General features: G+C 42.2%; 1 protein-coding gene across 1 annotated transcript in view; it reads left to right on the plus strand.

The window, feature by feature from the left end:
* The window catches only part of PCDH15 (protocadherin related 15), a 1,296,732-nt gene that overhangs the window by 1,239,182 nt on the left and 39,123 nt on the right, over nucleotides 1–18,427 (plus strand). Inside the window, 1 exon segment of the mRNA XM_053307474.1 lies at nucleotides 12,663–12,839. Coding sequence (XP_053163449.1) covers nucleotides 12,663–12,839 — 177 coding nt within the window.

Below are 18,427 nucleotides of genomic sequence, written 5' to 3' on the forward strand. Positions count from 1 at the left end.
TACTTGAGTGCTAGGAGAACCCTTTCCTTACTACAGCCCACTCTGACAAGGGAGGGAAGCAAGAAGCTATCCATCTAGTAGAATTGAACAAACCAGCAAGGATAAATAACTGCGAGTCTGAACAGTAAAATATTACTACAGAGTACCCAGAAGAATAACAAAATCAGGAAATCAGAGCTCTCCAAAATGAAAAATAAGTTTTATTTAAAAGAGCCCAGCACAATAAGCAGGTAATTTGAGCATTGCTTGCAATAGCAGGATTGAAGGCTGAAACAGCAACTGGCATAGCCCAGCTGCTTGCAGAACAAACAAAAATGAGAGGCAGTGAGGATCAGGAGGGAGGGGGAGAGAAAGAAATAGTAGTTCATATGCCTCTCATTTCCTTGTCGATTTTTAAGTCTCTATTGAAGACTTTTCTTTTTCGCCAGGCTTTTACCCTATAGTTTACCTAATCCCCCCCCCCGTTAGTTACTTTAGTTTTATTTAGAATGTAATTTTAATGCTGTTTTATTTTGCATGTTTTTGTACACCACCCAGAGTCTTCGGAGTGGGCGGTATATCAAGTGTTTCAAATAAATAAACAAATAAATATATTTCCTACCAGAGAATCTGCTCTCGGAAGAACACCTCAGAAATAACAAAACCCAGTGCCCCATGGGCTTGTGGGTTTGGCGGTGGTTGGCACTTTATACACACCACACCACCACTCACTCTGGGCCACCCTGGTGCCCCCAAGTGGTGTTATGGGGCTGCTGAAATCCCCATTATTCCGGGGGGGGAGCTTAAAGACACACAAACTTCATAAATTCTTTAAAAAATCACCCCTTTCACTGATTTCTTTGAAATCTGGGTAGTAGCAGACACCCATTAGGGCACTACCATCTGACCCACTCTTCTGCCCTCAAAACCTATTTTCTGCCCCGAATCTGCCCCAAAGACATGCCAACTTCAAAAATTCTTTGAAAATCACTCCTTTGGCCAATTCCTTTGAAATCTGGGTGGTAGCTTCCTTGCACCCATTGAGTACTACCACCCACCACAACCTGATCTGGGCAACCCTGGTGCCACACACGCCCCCAGGGAGTTATAATGGGGATTTCAGGATGCTGAAATCTCCATTATTCCCTAAGGGGAAAAGCTTAAAGACGTGTAACTTCAAAAATCATTTTAAAATCATCCCTTTGCCCAGTTCCTTTGAATTCTGGGTGGTAGTTGCCTTGCACCCATTGGGATTCAAAATAAAATGGCTAATATTATAATGCCCTTATACAAAACTATGGTGCAGCCACACCTGGCAATTCTGTACAGTTCTGGTCACCACATCTGGTGAGGCAAGGCTACAACACCTGGGGCTTTTCTGTTTAGAAAAAAGACGAATGAGGGGAGACATGATAGAGGTCTATAAAATCATGCATGGTGTAGACCTCTCCTCCATGAAGTTATCCAAACCCTTCTTAAAGCCATCCAGGTTGTTGGCTGTCACCATATCTTGTGGCAGAGAATTCCACAAGTTGATTATGTGTTGTGTGAAAAAGTACTTTCATTTGTTGGTCCTAGATTTCCCGGCAATCAATTTCATGGGATGAGCCCTGATTCTAGTATTATGGGAGAGGGAGAAGAATTTATCTCTATCCACTTTCTTCACACCATGTATGATTTTATAGGCCTCTATCATGTCTCCCCGCAGTCGTCTTTTTTCTAAACTAAAAAGCCCCAGGTGTTGTAGTCTTGCCTCATAAGAAAGGTGCTCTAGGCCCCTGATCATTTTGATTGCCCTCTTCTGCACCTTTTCCAGTTCTACAATGTCCTTTTATAGATGTGGTGACCAGAATTGTACGCAGTACTCCAGGTGTGGCCACACCATAGTTTTGTATAAGGGCATTATAATATTAGTCAGTTTATTTTGAATCCCCTTCCTAATGATCCCTAGGGTGGGATTGGCCTTTTTCACAGCTGCCCCACATTGAGTCGACACTTTCGATGAGCTGTCCACCACGACCCCGGGATCCCTCTCCCTCTCCTGGTCAGTCACCAACAGCTCAGATCCCATCAGCGTATAGATGAAGTTGGGGTTTTTCTTCCCAATGTGCATCATTTTACACTTGCCAGCATCGAGCCACAATTGCCCTTTTGTTGCCCACTCAACCAGTTTGGAGAGATCCTTTTGGCATTCCTCACAATCTGTTTTGGATTTCACTACCCGAAAGAGTTTGGTATCATCTGCAAATTTGGCCACCTCACTGCTTACCCCAACTTCTAGCTCATTTATGAATAAATTAAAATAAATACATTAAAATAAATTAAAAAGCACCGGTCTGGGTGCAGATCCCTGGGGGACCCCACTTCTTACTTCCCTCCATTGTGAAAACTCTCCATTTATACCTACCCTCTGTTTTGTGTAGCTGGCAGTTTGCATTGTTGAGATGTGCTCAAATCCAGAGTGGGGCAGGAGAAAAATACCCTGGCAATAGGATGAGGTGTACGTTATGTGTACACATAAATATTCATTTATGTACCAAATACTCATTTACTGCATGCAAAATTGATAGGTATAGAAAGACCCATGGTATATCTTTATGACTTGCATGCTTGTTTTATGTGCAGAATCATTGTCCATTTAGTTTCTGTGCCTAGGCATTCACAAGTAGGAGAAAGGTTTCCAGATGTTTTGCTAACAAGAACAGAACATTCACATAGTTTCTACATTAGGATGTTAAATTAGATTTTACAATTGTTTATTACCTTTACTGTTAGCTGTATCCTATGACATTTCTTTGGGCTTTACAATATCTATTTTTTAAATGAAGAATTAATATCTGCAAATCCTTCCCCAACATATGTATGCTCAGCATCTGATCCTCCACTGAGATTCCAGCATCCTAGGTAGCATGGCAAAGATATTGAAGCAAATCTCAATATACAGTGTTAAGGCTTTGTTGGGTCTATTATAATAATCTGTCAGTAAATTTCAGTTTCCAAAGCTGAAATAAAGATCTTCCACTATAATGAAATATTAATACTCCCATTGGGTTTCTGTTTTCCAAAAATGAATGAATAGTGATTATTTTGTTGGAGAGAGTGTCAGTGGTGATCTGTACATTTCTTTCGTCACAGAAATAGGTATCTTCATCAGGGCTTCTCCCTTATTATTTTGTCTCCAGAATTTGACAATTGGGGCATCGGGGGTGGGTTATGCAGTGTTGTGGGGGGAACTGTGAAATTCTTTCTAAGCTTAAAGATGGGATAGGAGGACTTACCTTAAGCCAGGTAGAGAGGGTGATGTTGCAAAAACTGGCCACCTCTCTGAGCAGCAGCATTCAAAAGTGGCAATTTTTCTTGCAGCAGCCAGCTTATCTTCTGGTTGCTGGCTCAGTTTTACTTCCCATAATGCATTTGGAACTGATAGCACATCATGAGGTCACTGCTGCTCTGATCAAAACTAAAATCTCCTACAAGCTGCTTTTAAATGGAAAAAAGTCAGGAGGTCAAGTCATGGATCCGTCTCATCTCATGTGTTTTCCATTCAGAATTGAAAAGAATAATTATCTTCAAGGGCTGAACTCTAGCACTAAATACTCTTGGATTTCATAACACACCCTACTTTTGTGTAAACTGAGTAAATTTAATTCTTTAATGATATACAGAAAAACTATATTTGATATATCCATGCATAAAGTTGATGCAAAACTAGACATTCAGCTTGTTCACATGATCAGCAGTTGGGTGGGAGAAGCCTCCTATCCAAGTTCGGGGCTGCACACACTTGTATTTTCTGATTGTGTGTGAGTGCAAAACAAGGTAGAAGCCAGGGAGCTTGATCATGAACAAAACCTCAGCTGAGTAGGTGGTTTTCTTCCTACCTCATTCTAAAGCTGAAAACAGAATCTGTGAAAGGCGTGCTCATCCCACCTAGCTGAGGCTTAGCAAATGAAAAAGCTCTCTGCCTCCTAACTTGTTTTTTCACTCTCACACAATTAAAAAAATAGGAGCATGCACAGCTCCTGAACTTGGATAGGAGACAGTAGCCATATTCACACGTAATGTGAAATCGGAGGTTTGCAAACCCACAGTTTCGATTTTAAAATGAAAATTGCATTGCAGTCGTTCATACAACCGTGGCCCAGCAGCCTCCAGTTACAGGAGAAGGGAGCCCCTCCCTGCTGCTCAACCTCCAAGGCTTATCCCAACAAGCTCCATGGCCAGACTGTGGGCAACGTGGCAGCACGTCAGCAGAGCAACTGCAATTGGCCACAATCTTGAAGGGGGCATACCGAGCGTGATCATGCATGTTTGGAATGGTCCACCCATCTTTGGCATGGAAAGAGCATTTAAATCCCTTTAAATGCCATGTCATGCCAGCGCTTCTTCTGACAGCGATGGCACCACTGGCCTCCTTAGAGCCCTGCACCAAAATAGTCCCACACAAGCAAAAATCGTGGGGGGAGGGGCTATTTCTCAGTTACTCAGGAAAGGGAAGGGGAAATGATGGGTTCCTAGGAGTTCCACCTGCTAGCTGAGCAAAGAGACATCTTTTAAAGTTGAGGTTCTCTTAAATTTAGCAGGGGGAGAGGAACTGGCCCTATCCAACCCCAGTACATCATCCCTCCATTGGCTGTAGCTGTTGTCTGCCTTAAGTTTCTTTTTAGATTGTGAGCCCTTTGGGGACAGGGACTATCTTAATTAATTATGTATTATTTATTTTTCTGTGTAAACCCACTTTGAAAACTTTGGTTGAAACGGTATCTAAATATGAGGAGGAGGAGGAGGAGGAGGAGGAGGAGGAGGAGGGATATGTATATGAGGGAGGACAAAGGATCCTGGAGGGTCTGTTCCACCATGAGCTAGGATGCTCTTACGAGGGATCACCATGGCAAAGAATTGCATGTGGACTAAACCACATTCCTTCTCCCCTGTCAGCTTTCTGCTGGTGGGCTATCGTTCTCATGAGAGGGTCAATCTACTGCGGAGGACCATGGGGATGTAAAACCTGGGTCTTCCATCAAACTCACGTTGAGCTAACCCAACAAAGGGGGCTCTACTTGCAGGGTGCCCCCACTCTCTCTGGTAAAAGGTAGAAATTTTGCACTGCAACACCCTCCTCCCCTGGGAAGCCTTTCATTCACCCAAAGGAGATTTTGAAGTTCTACATGTCAGAGTCTGGCCACATGCGCAGATGGGGGGAACACTCAGTGTGGGGATAGAACTTTACTCCCATTCAAAAACCCCAAGCTTAGTCCAGTGTTGTGCTGTATGCAGATCTGCTGCTGAGAAGAATTGCAGGAGAGGGGAGCCCCAGTTCCCAGCAACCCCAGGAAAATGGGATCACTGTTTCAGGGAACAAGCAAAGCTGAATATGTCCACATGGACTGACGGGCTGCTGGGGTCTTGCTTTGACAGTACTTGGCAGCAGTCACCAAGACAGGGAGAGCAGTCACTCGGGTACCCGTCCCCGTGGCTTTCCTCCATAGAGCAACCTACTTCGACAGAAAGCCCCCATGGCCTGACCCTCTTGTGAGAGAGCTATCCATGAGAGAAGGGGTCTTTTTGTCATCACACAATATTAGCAATTGTGGCAGACACCCCTGTCCCTACAGACAGTTCATCTCATGAGCTGTGAGGAGCGTCCCCATGGCCTGGCACTCTCTCGAGTGAGCACGGTCCACCCCAGGTCAGCAGCCATCTTCATTGTGTATGAGGAATCGCTCCTTTTATTGGAGCAATGCTGATCCTGCTGCCCAACCTTGCTTATGGGTAAGCCTAGGGAGTGCAAACATCCTGGACCCCCCTTCCCCAAACATTTTGTGAAAAAATAGAAATTGGCTGCTCAAGAATCTCTGGTTGGGGGCTGTCTTTTAAACTCAGTCACAGGTACACACACACCCCGCCAGTCATATGTTCCCATCCCAGTGCTGTGATGGCATGCCCTGCTTATGTTGCCACCTGGAGTGTTTGTGCTCGTGGGCATACATCGTTGTCACTTTATTCTCAGGTAGTGAAGCACTTTAATGTCGACCCTGTCACCCCATTCCTGTCCCCTCCTCCTTGCCGGGAATGAGGAGCAAGGGACAGAGTGGGAAGGGGGATTGCTCCTGTGTGACTTGGCCACTTGAGAGGCTGACAAGCTTGCGAAGGGGTGTGCAGTAGCCCTGTTGCCAGCCGACTGCATTGCTAGGTAAGTGACAGGAAGGGCAGGGCTGGCAACTTCGAGAGGCAGCCAGTGAGACGCACCAAAGGCATGCAGCAGGCCTGATCCTGGGTAGGTCTGCTGCCATTTGACTGCAGTTTCAAAAAAAGAATGAAAAAATGGTCAGGGCGGCATCTAGGTTCAGACATAACGCTTCAGTGGCCAAACTGGAGGTCTTGACGGCGAACCTTTGTGCTGGCTGAAGATTCAAATTGGAGTTTGCCAAGGCAAATTGCAGGTCACTTTTGGCTTGAAACCATGGTTTCATGAGTTCGGACGTAATGGAGTTCCAACCTCTGCCCAATTTAACTCTGGTTTCTTGTTACATCTGAATTTGGTCTTTTACTCTCCCAGCTATATAAATAGTGGCTCTTGTGCTATGCAGTCTCAGTAGGGTGGAACAGAGCAGCGTTCCCACAGAAATGCTGTCTCGGAGCTCAGCCAGTGTATTGCTGAACAGTGAAATGCACATGACCTTCAGGGAATAGTTCTGAAGCCAAAAGAGAGAGGAGGGAGCAGTTTTAATTGTGCCACTTCCATGCTCATTTGGCTGCTCAGCAACACGCTGGCTGAACTCAGAGAGACTGTTTTTGCAGTCATGCTGCCCTGTTCTGCCCTACTAATGCTGCACAAAATGTGAAGTATCATTTGCCCATGTTACAGATTGGGACAAGGGGAGTGAGACTGATTTAGAGTAGCTTGCCTACGGAATAAATGAAATTCATTGCTGAGGTGTGATTTGGACCAGGGACTTAAGCACTATGCTTCACTGGTTGCCAAGGCTGAGGAGCTCTGTAAGCTATCAAGACTGCTGTAAAAGATAGGCCAATTTAATTTTATAAACTATTTGCTCCTGCTGCTATTTTTTTCTACAAAAATGTTGTTCTAAAAACCATTTTTGTCCACATTCACGTTAGGTTCAAGAACAGGTAGAGTCCTCCCTTCCCCCAACCTAGCTGCACCTGACCCTCTACATCGTCTGCTGCTCTGCCAAAGTCATCCGATTTCCTTCAAGGAGAGGCTCTCTGGTAGTTCACACTGAAGCTTCCTGCAAGTGTGTCCTGCCCAGGCCACTGCTGCACAGATTACTCCTGGATCCTCTCCTTGAAGTGAACATTTAAGCTGTGACAGAGCATTCACAGCAGGAATGGGCAGAGCACTCAAACTGGGGATATCAAAATATGTGAAACCCTCTTTTATTTATTTATTTATTTATTTCGGTTTCTAGACTGCCCTTACAGAATAGCTCAGGGTGGTTCACAAATATGAACTTTTCCTCTTAAAAGAAAAGTTGCAATCCATTTTGTGCATAATCTGTGTGTGTCTGGAAGGATCAACCCTTGAAATGAGTTGCAAATGTCTTCTTACCCATGCAAGTCCCCTCCTACATTTTTCAAGAGGCCAAGGGAAAAAATACAGTGATTGCTGCGGAGTAACCAGCAGTGGAATGGAGCCAGCTGCACTGCTCGGCTTCCTGCAGAAGCTGATGTTCTGCAGAAGTTCCTGCAAAAATTCCCAGGAAGGAGTGGTGCCACTATAGAACAGTGCTTGTCAATCCCATCCCAGCCAGGGAGTCTAGAAGGAGACAGTGGCTAATGGTACTAAAAGCTGCAGAAAGGTCAAGTAGACTCAACAGAGTAGTACTCCTCCTGGCCAGTGCCTGGCATAGATAATTCACCAGGGTGACCAAGGCAGTCCCATAAACAGGTTGGAATCTGTACAGGAATGGATTAAGATAATCATTTTTCATCCAAGAAAAGACTAGAGAAACAAGCTACCATAGTTTGCCTATAATTGTGATTGATATCTAAGTTGTTCTGTTTGTTTAATGCTCACTAAGGGGATCCTTTTCATTCTATGCTACATTCAGCAACTTTCTTGAATTACTGATCAGAATAGCTGTTTGATCCATCATTATGGTATTTGAGGTTCGCACAGTCATATCCATAACTCTGCAAATCCCCTTTTCATTAGATGCAGCATGCGGCAAACACCCACAGAGATGCTATTCTACTGTCTAAAATGAATATGAAAAGCGTTGTTTTCGCTAGTAGCCTCCTCTGACAGGTTAATGTTTAGAAGAAACAGGATAGAAGCATAGTATTCACTGGATCAGTTGGAGAATAATTCATTGATTTGCATATTGAATATTTCCTTCCTGAACCATATTGCAAGTTTCTCATATAAAGATGTAATCAGATGCTCTTCCCAGAGAGGCTTCATCCCCTAAGGGAAAGATCTTGCAGAGCTCAGACATGTCATCTCCCATTCAAAAGCAAACCAGGGCAGTTCCTGCTTAGCAAAGGGCACAATTCATGCTTGCTACCACAAGACTAGTTCTCTGTTATGGATTCAAAAATCATTAACATAATTGCAAAACATGCAGATCAACATCAACTGGATTATATTTCCATAAGTGCCAGCATTATGCTACTGCAACTCTACACACTGCGTACTTGGTCAGTTTTAAAAATTTTCTCACAGCAAACCTTTCCAAGTCAAAAGATCAATACTTTGAGTTTCCTTCAAGGGCAAGGAGCACATGTCAGTTCTGCATATTTACTCTTGTTAGAATTTCCAGGCCAGACCAGAGCTGTGGGCCACTTGGTCGCTTAGCAAGATCTCCAAGACAGGGCCCTGATGTGTGATCCTAGAGCACCTAATGTTACAGCCAGGGGCGTAGCAAGGGGAGAGTGGGCCCTTGTTTCCCCTCTCGGAGTAAGGGAGATCTCCCCGCTCTCCTCGCACCTGAGCACACTGGCAGCCCTTGGCAGCCAGATCGCCTGCCTACACGACTGCCAGCTTCGTCACGGAGCCGGTGAGGGCTGCTGGGATCGGGGGTTGCACGGCCCCCAGAAGTTCAAGGATGCCCCACGTGAGTGCACCGGGCATCCTGGAGATACCCCCAGGGTGGGGAGACTTGTTTCAGCCTCCCCGCGGGGGTCTCCTCGTGTGCTGCCGTGCTGTGGAGCTGCTTCGTGGCAATACACGATCAAATAGATGATCAAATGGACTTGCTCCGCTAACCTCATCTAAAGGGAGGGTTACCTAAATGGGTTACCTGCTTTGAGGAAACCAGGCTTGCCTACAAGCCCAGAGGTTCTCATGCTCACCCAAAAGTGGACTAGGCTCCCTTAGGCCGCTTTTGGCCAATCGTGAGAATCTCCTCAGTGAAGAAAATAGGGAGGGGTGGAGCTGGATGGCCCTCAGGAGTTGGGGGGCCCAGGTTCTTTGAACCCATCTGCTCAATTATAGCTACACCCCTGGTTACAGCATTAGCAAAGATTGACATTTCAAAGAGAGAAGGTGCTGAGGTTTTTTGTCCTTCCTTGCTCAAAGCTGGCCAAAGTACATGCTGCGATTTTGCTGACACTTAAGTCCAGAGGTGCACCTTGGTAATTTTGGAGCCTGGACCTAGAGGCCTTTGGAGCCCCCGCCCCCGCAGATTAAGCATCATCATGCTATGCCAAGCGACTGTACCACGCAGGACAGACTAAAGAGGATTTGGGTGGAGGCCCTGAACTTCAGCCCGGAAGTCCAGGGGTAAGAGTGCCTCTGCTTAAGCCCCAAGATTGGGGCTAGATAGTACCTAGTACAAGTAGCTTACTATCTTGGCTAGATAGTAAGAGCAAGACTACTCATTATCAATTCCAGGCAACGTTTTTGTCCAATTTAATGTGTTGGGCAAAGGTGCTACCTGATGCAAATACTGTAACCAAAAGCTCAAAGGTGACAAACAATTATTTGTGGACAACTGCTTCTCATAGCAATAGCTTGGATCCATCACACTTTGAGAACCTCAGATCTAGAACAATGTCCCGCAATATTAATCATTAATAGTTTTTTACCCCATTAAGCACTGGAGGTGGATACATTAGTATAGATATTTTAGATTGGGATGTGGGGAATCTTGTGTTTTGGATACTCCCCCCGCCCCCTTAATTTTTGTTAAATTCATAAGCATAGTGCTATTTGAATCAGTACTTAATTCAGTATACAATCCAGAATGCAGAAATTACATTTGCTTTTATGTAACTGACACAGAGAAAACATTCTGGCCTCAGATCTCAAGTCATGTTATGACCATGCATGGGAATGTATATCCTAACCAAGTCAAAAGAGATATTCAGCCAATTGAATGAGACACATCATGATGAGAATATGGATATCACAATATAGATACCAGAATGTTCATTGGCTGTGTGTGCAGAAGCTTATTTCCATGCATGGATCTCCCTTGCTAATTCCAGGACAACTGTGAATACTGTGAACTGTATTTTGTGTATCCCTGATACGTGGTTGTGTTATTTAGCAGATGTTATTAAGCACATTTTTATACTGCCCCATACAGAAGTCCCTGGGTAGCTCACAATCTAAAAACTACCATTAAAACATTTACACAGTTAAAATAATTTAAAATACAAATAAAAACTCTAAAACCTGAAGCTTTAAAACTGTAAATTAAAAGCCTGGCTAAAAAGATATGTTTTCAGGTCCTTCTTAAAAACATTCAGAAAAGGGGAGACCCTAATTTCATGTGGATTTTGGCTACCCACAAGTTTTTAGCTTTAGAAAGCGCATTTTGTTTTTTAGTGTATGCTAAATGAGAGCCACTGAAGGTGGAACATGCTATTGATCTGCTTCTTGGAAAGATAACAGGAGAAAGTGGTGAAATGTTATTGAGGCTCCACACACAATCCGTGTGTAAAGTTTTACCGGGTTCTGTGGGGAGAGCGGGCTTAGCCTGCTCTCTCCGCAGACGATCCCCAGGCTATCCCTGGGTGGCCAGATTGGCTGCCCACACGACTACCAGCTCCATCATGGAGCCGGTAGGGGTGGTGGGGATCGGGGGCCGCATAGTCCCCAGAAGTCCCAGCATACTCCATGCAAGTACTGTGTGGGGTACTTTGTGTGGTTTGCTGCTGGGAGCCATGTGGTTCCCGTTGTAGCATAAGACTGCAGGCAAGTGGGCTAGGCTCCCTTAGCCCGCTTTCCTGTGGTCGTGAGAATCGCCTCCTTGATTATTAATTCTTTTTTGTAATTGTGGTTTCTAAAATATTTTATTGGTATTTAAGATGTATACCTTTTATTTTTAAGAGTCCACAATTTGAGAGTTGTCAGATACCACCTATCTGAAAACTGAGAAAGACTTTGAAGCTGTTCTCACGACCAGGCTAACCCAGCCAAACCAGGGTTAGGCTGGTCGTGAAAAGCAGCAGGATCCTCACATACATCCTCACATGCTCTCTTTAAATTTAAAGAGGACTTTGGAATGTACTTCTAATTTATGTAATAAGTGCCTGGATTATTGATTGTATTTTATTGACTGAGGAAGATTCTGAAACTTCATCTTAGCTCTACAAGTTTCATATGTTCAGTTTATGTAATCTCAGATTTTTGGTATCTGTATTACTATCTAAAGGATCACCTATATTGTGTCATTTTTTGTTTTTAACTGTTGTATGTATATTCCTATTCCATCAATAATATAACCTATTTCATTACTAGTTAGGTGCTTATTGATTGTCTGTTCAGGATTGCATCCTGTTGTTATGATTTAGCACATTTTAATTAGCACATTTTTATGTCGCCCTGTACAGAAGTCCCTGGGCAGCTCACAATCTAAAAACCACCATTAAAACATGAACACTAAACAATTTAAAATACAATTAAAAACTCTATAACCCACAGTTTTAAAACTATAAACTAAAAGCCTGGCTAAACAGGTCTATTTTCAGATCCTTCTTAAAAACATTCAGAGAGGGGGAGACCCTAATTTCATAAGGAAGCGCATTCCAGTGTCCCGGGGCAACTCTAGAAAAGGCCCGGCTTTGAGTCTCTACCAACCAAGCCAGTGCCAGTGTATTATTATTATTATTGCAGCTACATTGCTTATGCTATCCTTCAACAATTTGTCACCGTCTATATAATGCCTGTGGTTGAACTACAGGCTTTTTTTTTTTTTTAAATTGTCCTTTGGTAAACCTTTCATCTCAGCACTCTTATTTTTCCCACTGGTGTAAAACTTACTTTATGTCCTTAGGAGGACTAGATGTACTTTTACCTGCTATGTTATGTCATGCTGTGTGCACCTATGAAATATTCTACTGCAAGTCATTGTGGGCATACTTTGTGTGAGTGATAATTTATAGCCTTTCTGTGAAGAGGCACAACTCCTATATAATGCTAACAGTTTTATTTGTAAAATACCACTGGAATTTCCCAAAAGCCATTTAAAACTCAAATGCTGTCATAAATACTAAGTAGAGTTAAAGATATGGTGCTTCTGCATTGCTACATTTTCCCTAGGAGGTACGTACTTAAGAAAATGGAGTTTTATCAGTAGGGCTTTCAAATCTATGTGATTTTGACTACTAGTTTTCAGCTCTAAGCCATTGTCAATTGTGATGTGTACCAAAACTATGAAAAAATAAGGTGTCAAGTCACAAAAGTTGTTTCCATTTTATTTCATTATCAGGATTTTGGAACGCTATGTTCAAGACCAGATTCCTGGTGCAAAAGTTGTCGTAGAATCCATTGGTGCTCGCAGATATGGGGATGGCTATTCAGAAGAAGATTATTCAAAATCTGATCTTATGGTCTACGCAATTGATCCTCAAACAAACCGTGCTATAATGAGAAATGAGCTTTACAAGTACGTATTGAAAGCAATATCAGCTTTGTTTTTTTCTCTGTGCCTTTACCATGTTGAGCTGTAAAATTTGTGCTTTTCCTATTTTGCAACCCACTAAGATTCACACAGACCATTAAGTATTTATGTATAGTTAGTTACCTAATTTTGTAGCCACAGCTCATTCCATATGGGTTGATGTTAACATTTTGAGTCCCAGTACAAGATGTCTTGCACAACACATTCAGATTGGAAACTAGCCTAGTCTGGAATAAGTGTCATTCCAACATTTCCTTACTCTGCTGCTGAAAAAGAAGAAGAAAGTATTATTGGACTGACTGCTGGATTTTTCCATTCACTGCCCAACTTTTTATCAAGGAAAAGGAAGAACCCATTACAGTATAAATCCTTCTGGCAAGAGCAGAAACATTTCTTTGGTTTCCAAGGAAAGCTAGATTGGCACCAGGATTCAGAATAAGAAAGATCAGACAATTTTTCTCTGATGGGGTGACACATTTGTATCTGGATTGCAGATAGAGGTTACATTATTTGAATGCTTCTCCATACAACAATATCCCATGCATGTAGAAAACTAGAAGTCAAGGGGCTAGCTTAGACTTTCTCTTAAATGCTACTTTTCTATGTGCAAGGCTTTTAGTTTTGAGTATGGAGCATCATTTATGATATGTTCTCCTATCTATAGGATGAACTGGTACACAAGGTAGACACCTCACTTGCAATTTGTGAGAACTAGAGAAGCATATGTGTTACAATGAATGTCCAAAATTGGATGAATATCAACATTCCTGTGTGAATGATAACAATCCCAGATGGATTTTCTGGGCGGCCAGAAAAATATTGGTCAATGTATCTACCCATCTACTCACATATGTTGACCATCCATATGAATGCAACCATATTTAGGTGACTGTCAAATTTCACTAGTGTATACATTTCTGAATTTTGACATTCACAAAAAAAATTTCCTGAGATCATCAGCATTCACATCAGGATGTTGATAGTCAGCAAATTTAGGACATTCTCCATAGAGCACGTGTGTGTACATATGTTCTCTAACTTGTTCTATATTATTTTCACTCCAGTTCTCAATTTCTTTCTTCTGCGGCCTTATATTTATGGGGATAAGAAGATCATTATTCTTCCTCCAGATGCCCTGATGTCTGCAGCTTTGCATACATTGTACAATACATTGTACTCTTCTCCCCTAAGGAGAGTCAGGACACTGTGCTCAGTGATGGAATAAGACAGTCTGTCAGTCATATGCCTAAGAAGCAAATACCTGTGGGCTATATTATGAATTGTGATTCACTGGAAACTCTTATTCCCCAGAGTTCCAAATCGTGTGTGGATGAATTACAATACAAGTGAGATAGAAAAGCACATGGATACTGAAAAGAAGAGGTGCAGTCAATAATCTCATGATGGATGGAGAGAGAGGTTATAGTAACTGGATAAGAGAGTGAAAACTTTGCTTTCCAATCTAGTATTATATTGCCAGGTAGCAAAAACACAGACTGACAGAGACAAATGTTGGAACATAAAGACCAAAACAAGAAAATATTCACTTTCTTTATTGTTTCTAGCCTTTCAATGATATTGGTTCATCCTATCTCAAACAAGAAAGAAAGAAAGAAAGAAAGAAAGAAAGACCATTTCACTGGCTACATATACAAAGCACATTATGAGTCAATTAATTGTGCTATTAGTTGCATTTATTCATTCATTCACTCATTCAATTTATATACCTTCCAAAAATGGCTCAGGGCGGTTTAAAACATCATTTTCACAGCTGTCTATTTAGTTTACCAGGATTGTAGTTCATCAGGTGTGTGTGTGTAATAAATTCTTCATTAATTACACTACACATCCAATTAATAGAAAAATTTTACCAGGAGGTACTAGCATCGGCTGAACTGCTTACATAACTGCAGCTCAATCCTATGTATGATTTACTCATACTTATTCCCAGCTAAGGGTGCACAAGATTGGAGCCAATATTTTTCTTACTTTTTAGAAACCGTGCTATTTCTCTTTCACCACCATCACCACTCTTAATCCATGAAAGCTTAGAACACTGGGGGAAATTGTGATTTGGCCCTTTAATACAAGGCCAAGGAATCATCTTATATAATTATACCTTAATTTAATGTACCAACTTTTTATTAAAGAAGGTTAAAAAGTGACATTTGAAACTTATGAAGAAAGCCGTTTCTTGTTTTGAACAGCTACCGATTAACACAGGCTTAGAAGCAACCTAATTAAAACGTTTCTTGTGCCTGCATAGTCAGCTTATTTTCCCCCCTTCTCTTCAAAAGCTTTTAAAAATTTAAATCAGCAAAATCCTAGGGAATACTTCCTTGGCTTTGGGGTAGAGGTGAACGAGTGTCAGCTTAGCAAAGTAAAGGAGAGAAATAAAGTGAGAGTTTCAATCTGAAGCATTAACATGTTTAGCTTGTGGCAGGGAACCTCCAGAGGTTTAGTTCAGATAAGCTCAGATGCTTATCCTAATCTCAAAAGCAACTCCAACTGGTACTTTACTTCACCTAATCCTGCAAGAAGAAGCTTTCAAGGGGGTTCGGTGAACCTTCCTTCCCTGCTGTAGAATGATTTTAAAGCTGGCTTTCATGGTCCTCTTCCATTTGGAAGAGAAAGCTGGGTTCCTCAGCCACCCCACCCCCCACCCTTTCTTCTGTGCCATCCCTCATGACTTTCCTTTCTTAAGAATGACCATTAGGGAATGAAGTCTTGGCAGACAGGAGAATTTGGGATGTAATAAATGTCATATGATAACTTGCCCAGTTCTGTAAAGCCTAAGCCAGGCCGTCTCAATATAGGCCCTCCCAGCAGTTTTGGTCTACAATTCCCATAATCCCCAGCCACAGTGGCCAAAAGCCAGGGATTATGGGAGTTATAGGCCAACATCTGCAGGAAGGCTGAAGTTGAGCAGCCCTGGCATAAGCCAGTGTGAAAATCCTGGTTTCTCAATACAAGAAAGAAAACTGATCACTGGTTGAAGGCTCTGTGCCATAAGAACAGAAATTATTTTCCTGAATGTTAAAATGTGTCTTTATTTTTTTACAATTAAAGTCACAGTTCAGACACAATTATTTCCTGAGCTTTTTTCATTTTAGATGCTAAGGTTGCTTCCTAAACGTACTTGTTTGACATGGAAGCAATGAGATGAAACCATCATGAGCTATTATTTTTTGGTGCAGTGATTTGGTTCTTGCAAATACTACAAGGTGAAGGCAAGCTGGCACTGTATGAAAAGGTTTATTTATTTATTTTGTCATTTCTATGTCACTTTTCAGCTCCATGATCCCTAAAGCAGCTCACAACATTTAAAACATAATTAGTATGTTTTAAACAGCCAGGGGTGTATCTAGGGTAGGGCAGGCAGGGCACGTGCCCCGGGCGCCACTTGAAGGGGGCGCCATTTTTGAAAATTAAAAAAAAATTACAAAATTAATAAACGGCCACCAAAAACAAAATGGCCACCGTGCATGCTCAAATGGCCTCTGTGAGGCCCTAGGCCATGCCAGGACTCGCGGAGGCCATTTGAGCATGTGTGGTGGCCATCTTGTTTTCAGCGGCCATTTTTTAAAAAAAGGTTATTTTTAATGACCACCGCACATGCTCAAATGGTCCCTGTGAGGCCCTAGAGGCCAGTTGGGGGAGGGGGAACCTTTGCAGTCCTCCCCATGGCCCTTAGGAAGCCCCCCAAAGGGGCTACAGGTTAAAAAAATATGTCACTGTACACATATTCAGATTGGCACTATGTACAGAGAATCAGGGCTTGTGAATAATGAGCTGAAGCTTATGAGCTAGGATTGTATTCATTTGCTCTTATTTTGCTTCTTGTGATAAATGAGTTAAATGTGATATCTTAATAATATGGCTATTAATGGTGAGTTTGTCTTTGAATCAGTATGAAATCCTTAGTATTAAGGCCCACTGGGAGTTTCTTGCTCTCTTTCTCTCATTTTAACTGTCTTTCTGAAAGACTAGAATATATTCCAAGCAGTGACACAGTTTACTCTGCATATCCTTTAATTATTTTCAGAGTATCTGGGAAAAGTCAAATTCTCCATGTATTTTTTAAACGTATGTAATAGTGATGCTACAATGCATAGTAGAGAATTAGACAGGCACTTCTGTTTAGTTTTCCAAGTACACCTCCACATAGTATTTGGATATTTCATGAGCCCCAGCATACTGAAATTTGTTGTTTTCCAGCACTGTTTGGTCTGGCTATGTCCACTGCTAAATAGTTTTTGAAAAATTAAAAGATTAACAAGCTTGACTTGTATTTTTCAGCTGATATTATGGTAAAGTTATTTGAAAGATGGGTGTCAGATGTTTGGACAGGGGGCGCAATTTCAGTGCTTGCCCTAGGCTCTATTTTCCCTAGATACGCCTCTGTAAACAACAATATTTACTAAACCTAGCAAATATAAATTGACAGCACCAAATAATCCAATCCTGGGGAACTCTTTCCCTCCTTCGTTTTTACTCAGAACCAAAACTATGACTGAATAAACAGGTTTTTAACAGTTCTCTGAAGACAAGCATGGATCTCCTAAGGAAGGGAATTACAGAGGCTGGCTGAGCACAAATGCAGAGAAGGCTGTGACCCTCATACCCACTGGCTAAACTTCAGACAGAGCTGGATGTAGAATAGAGCCTATCTAGAAGATCTAGAAGATGGGTGAGCAGAATCATCTGGGAGCAGGCCAATAGATACTCTGGAGCCAAATCCTCTAGTGCTTTCAAGAGGATAACCAACCAGCACTGTGAATTGAACCTGGAAACAACTGGGGAGCCAATGAAGATTGTTCAAGATGTATGCTCCGTATAAAAGGCCCCAGAACTAACCTATCTGCAGCATACACACCACTAGCTGTTTCCAAATACTTTCCAAGGGCAATTGCCGGGTTAGCTCCTTGCAGTAGTTTAACTGAGATATGATCATATTATGAGTAATAGCAGTCAGATCTGGTTTGTCTAGGAAGAACTGCAGCTGGTGAGCTGATTGCCAGGAAATTTAGGACTGACAAAAGGAAGCACTTTTTACACAGCACATAAAATATACCAGCAGTAAAGTGTGAATGGGTTCTTAATAGAGGTGGGCTTGACTTCAATCAGTGGGCTGGCTTCAGGCTACTTCTTAAAATTGGTCAGCAGCTATTTTAATGTACAAACCAAGAGTGCATACAAGATCTTTTATGAGCTAAGCCATAACTAATCTGTGTTAAGTGATCCTGCAAGATGAGACTGTTGCAAGATAAGGTTCATCCAGTTTGTTGCAAGAATCCCTGAGACCAGGGGCTAGGTGGTCCACCATAGTTTTCCTAATTATTCACATGTGAAACTGTGATATCCCTTCTATTTACATCCAAACATTAATCTGATTGAAAGTTGGTTACCTGATTCATAAAGCTGATTATCTATATTAGCAGTCTAGAGCCACTGGACAAGACATGATTGGGAAAATACGAAGCTGCCATATACTGAATTAGACCATAGGTCCATCTAGCTCAGTATTGTCTACACAGACTGGCAGTGGCTTCTCCAAGGTTGCAGGTAGGAGT

The sequence above is a fragment of the Hemicordylus capensis genome, chromosome 3 (assembly GCF_027244095.1).
Source record: "Hemicordylus capensis ecotype Gifberg chromosome 3, rHemCap1.1.pri, whole genome shotgun sequence".
Classification (NCBI taxonomy): domain Eukaryota; kingdom Metazoa; phylum Chordata; class Lepidosauria; order Squamata; family Cordylidae; genus Hemicordylus; species Hemicordylus capensis.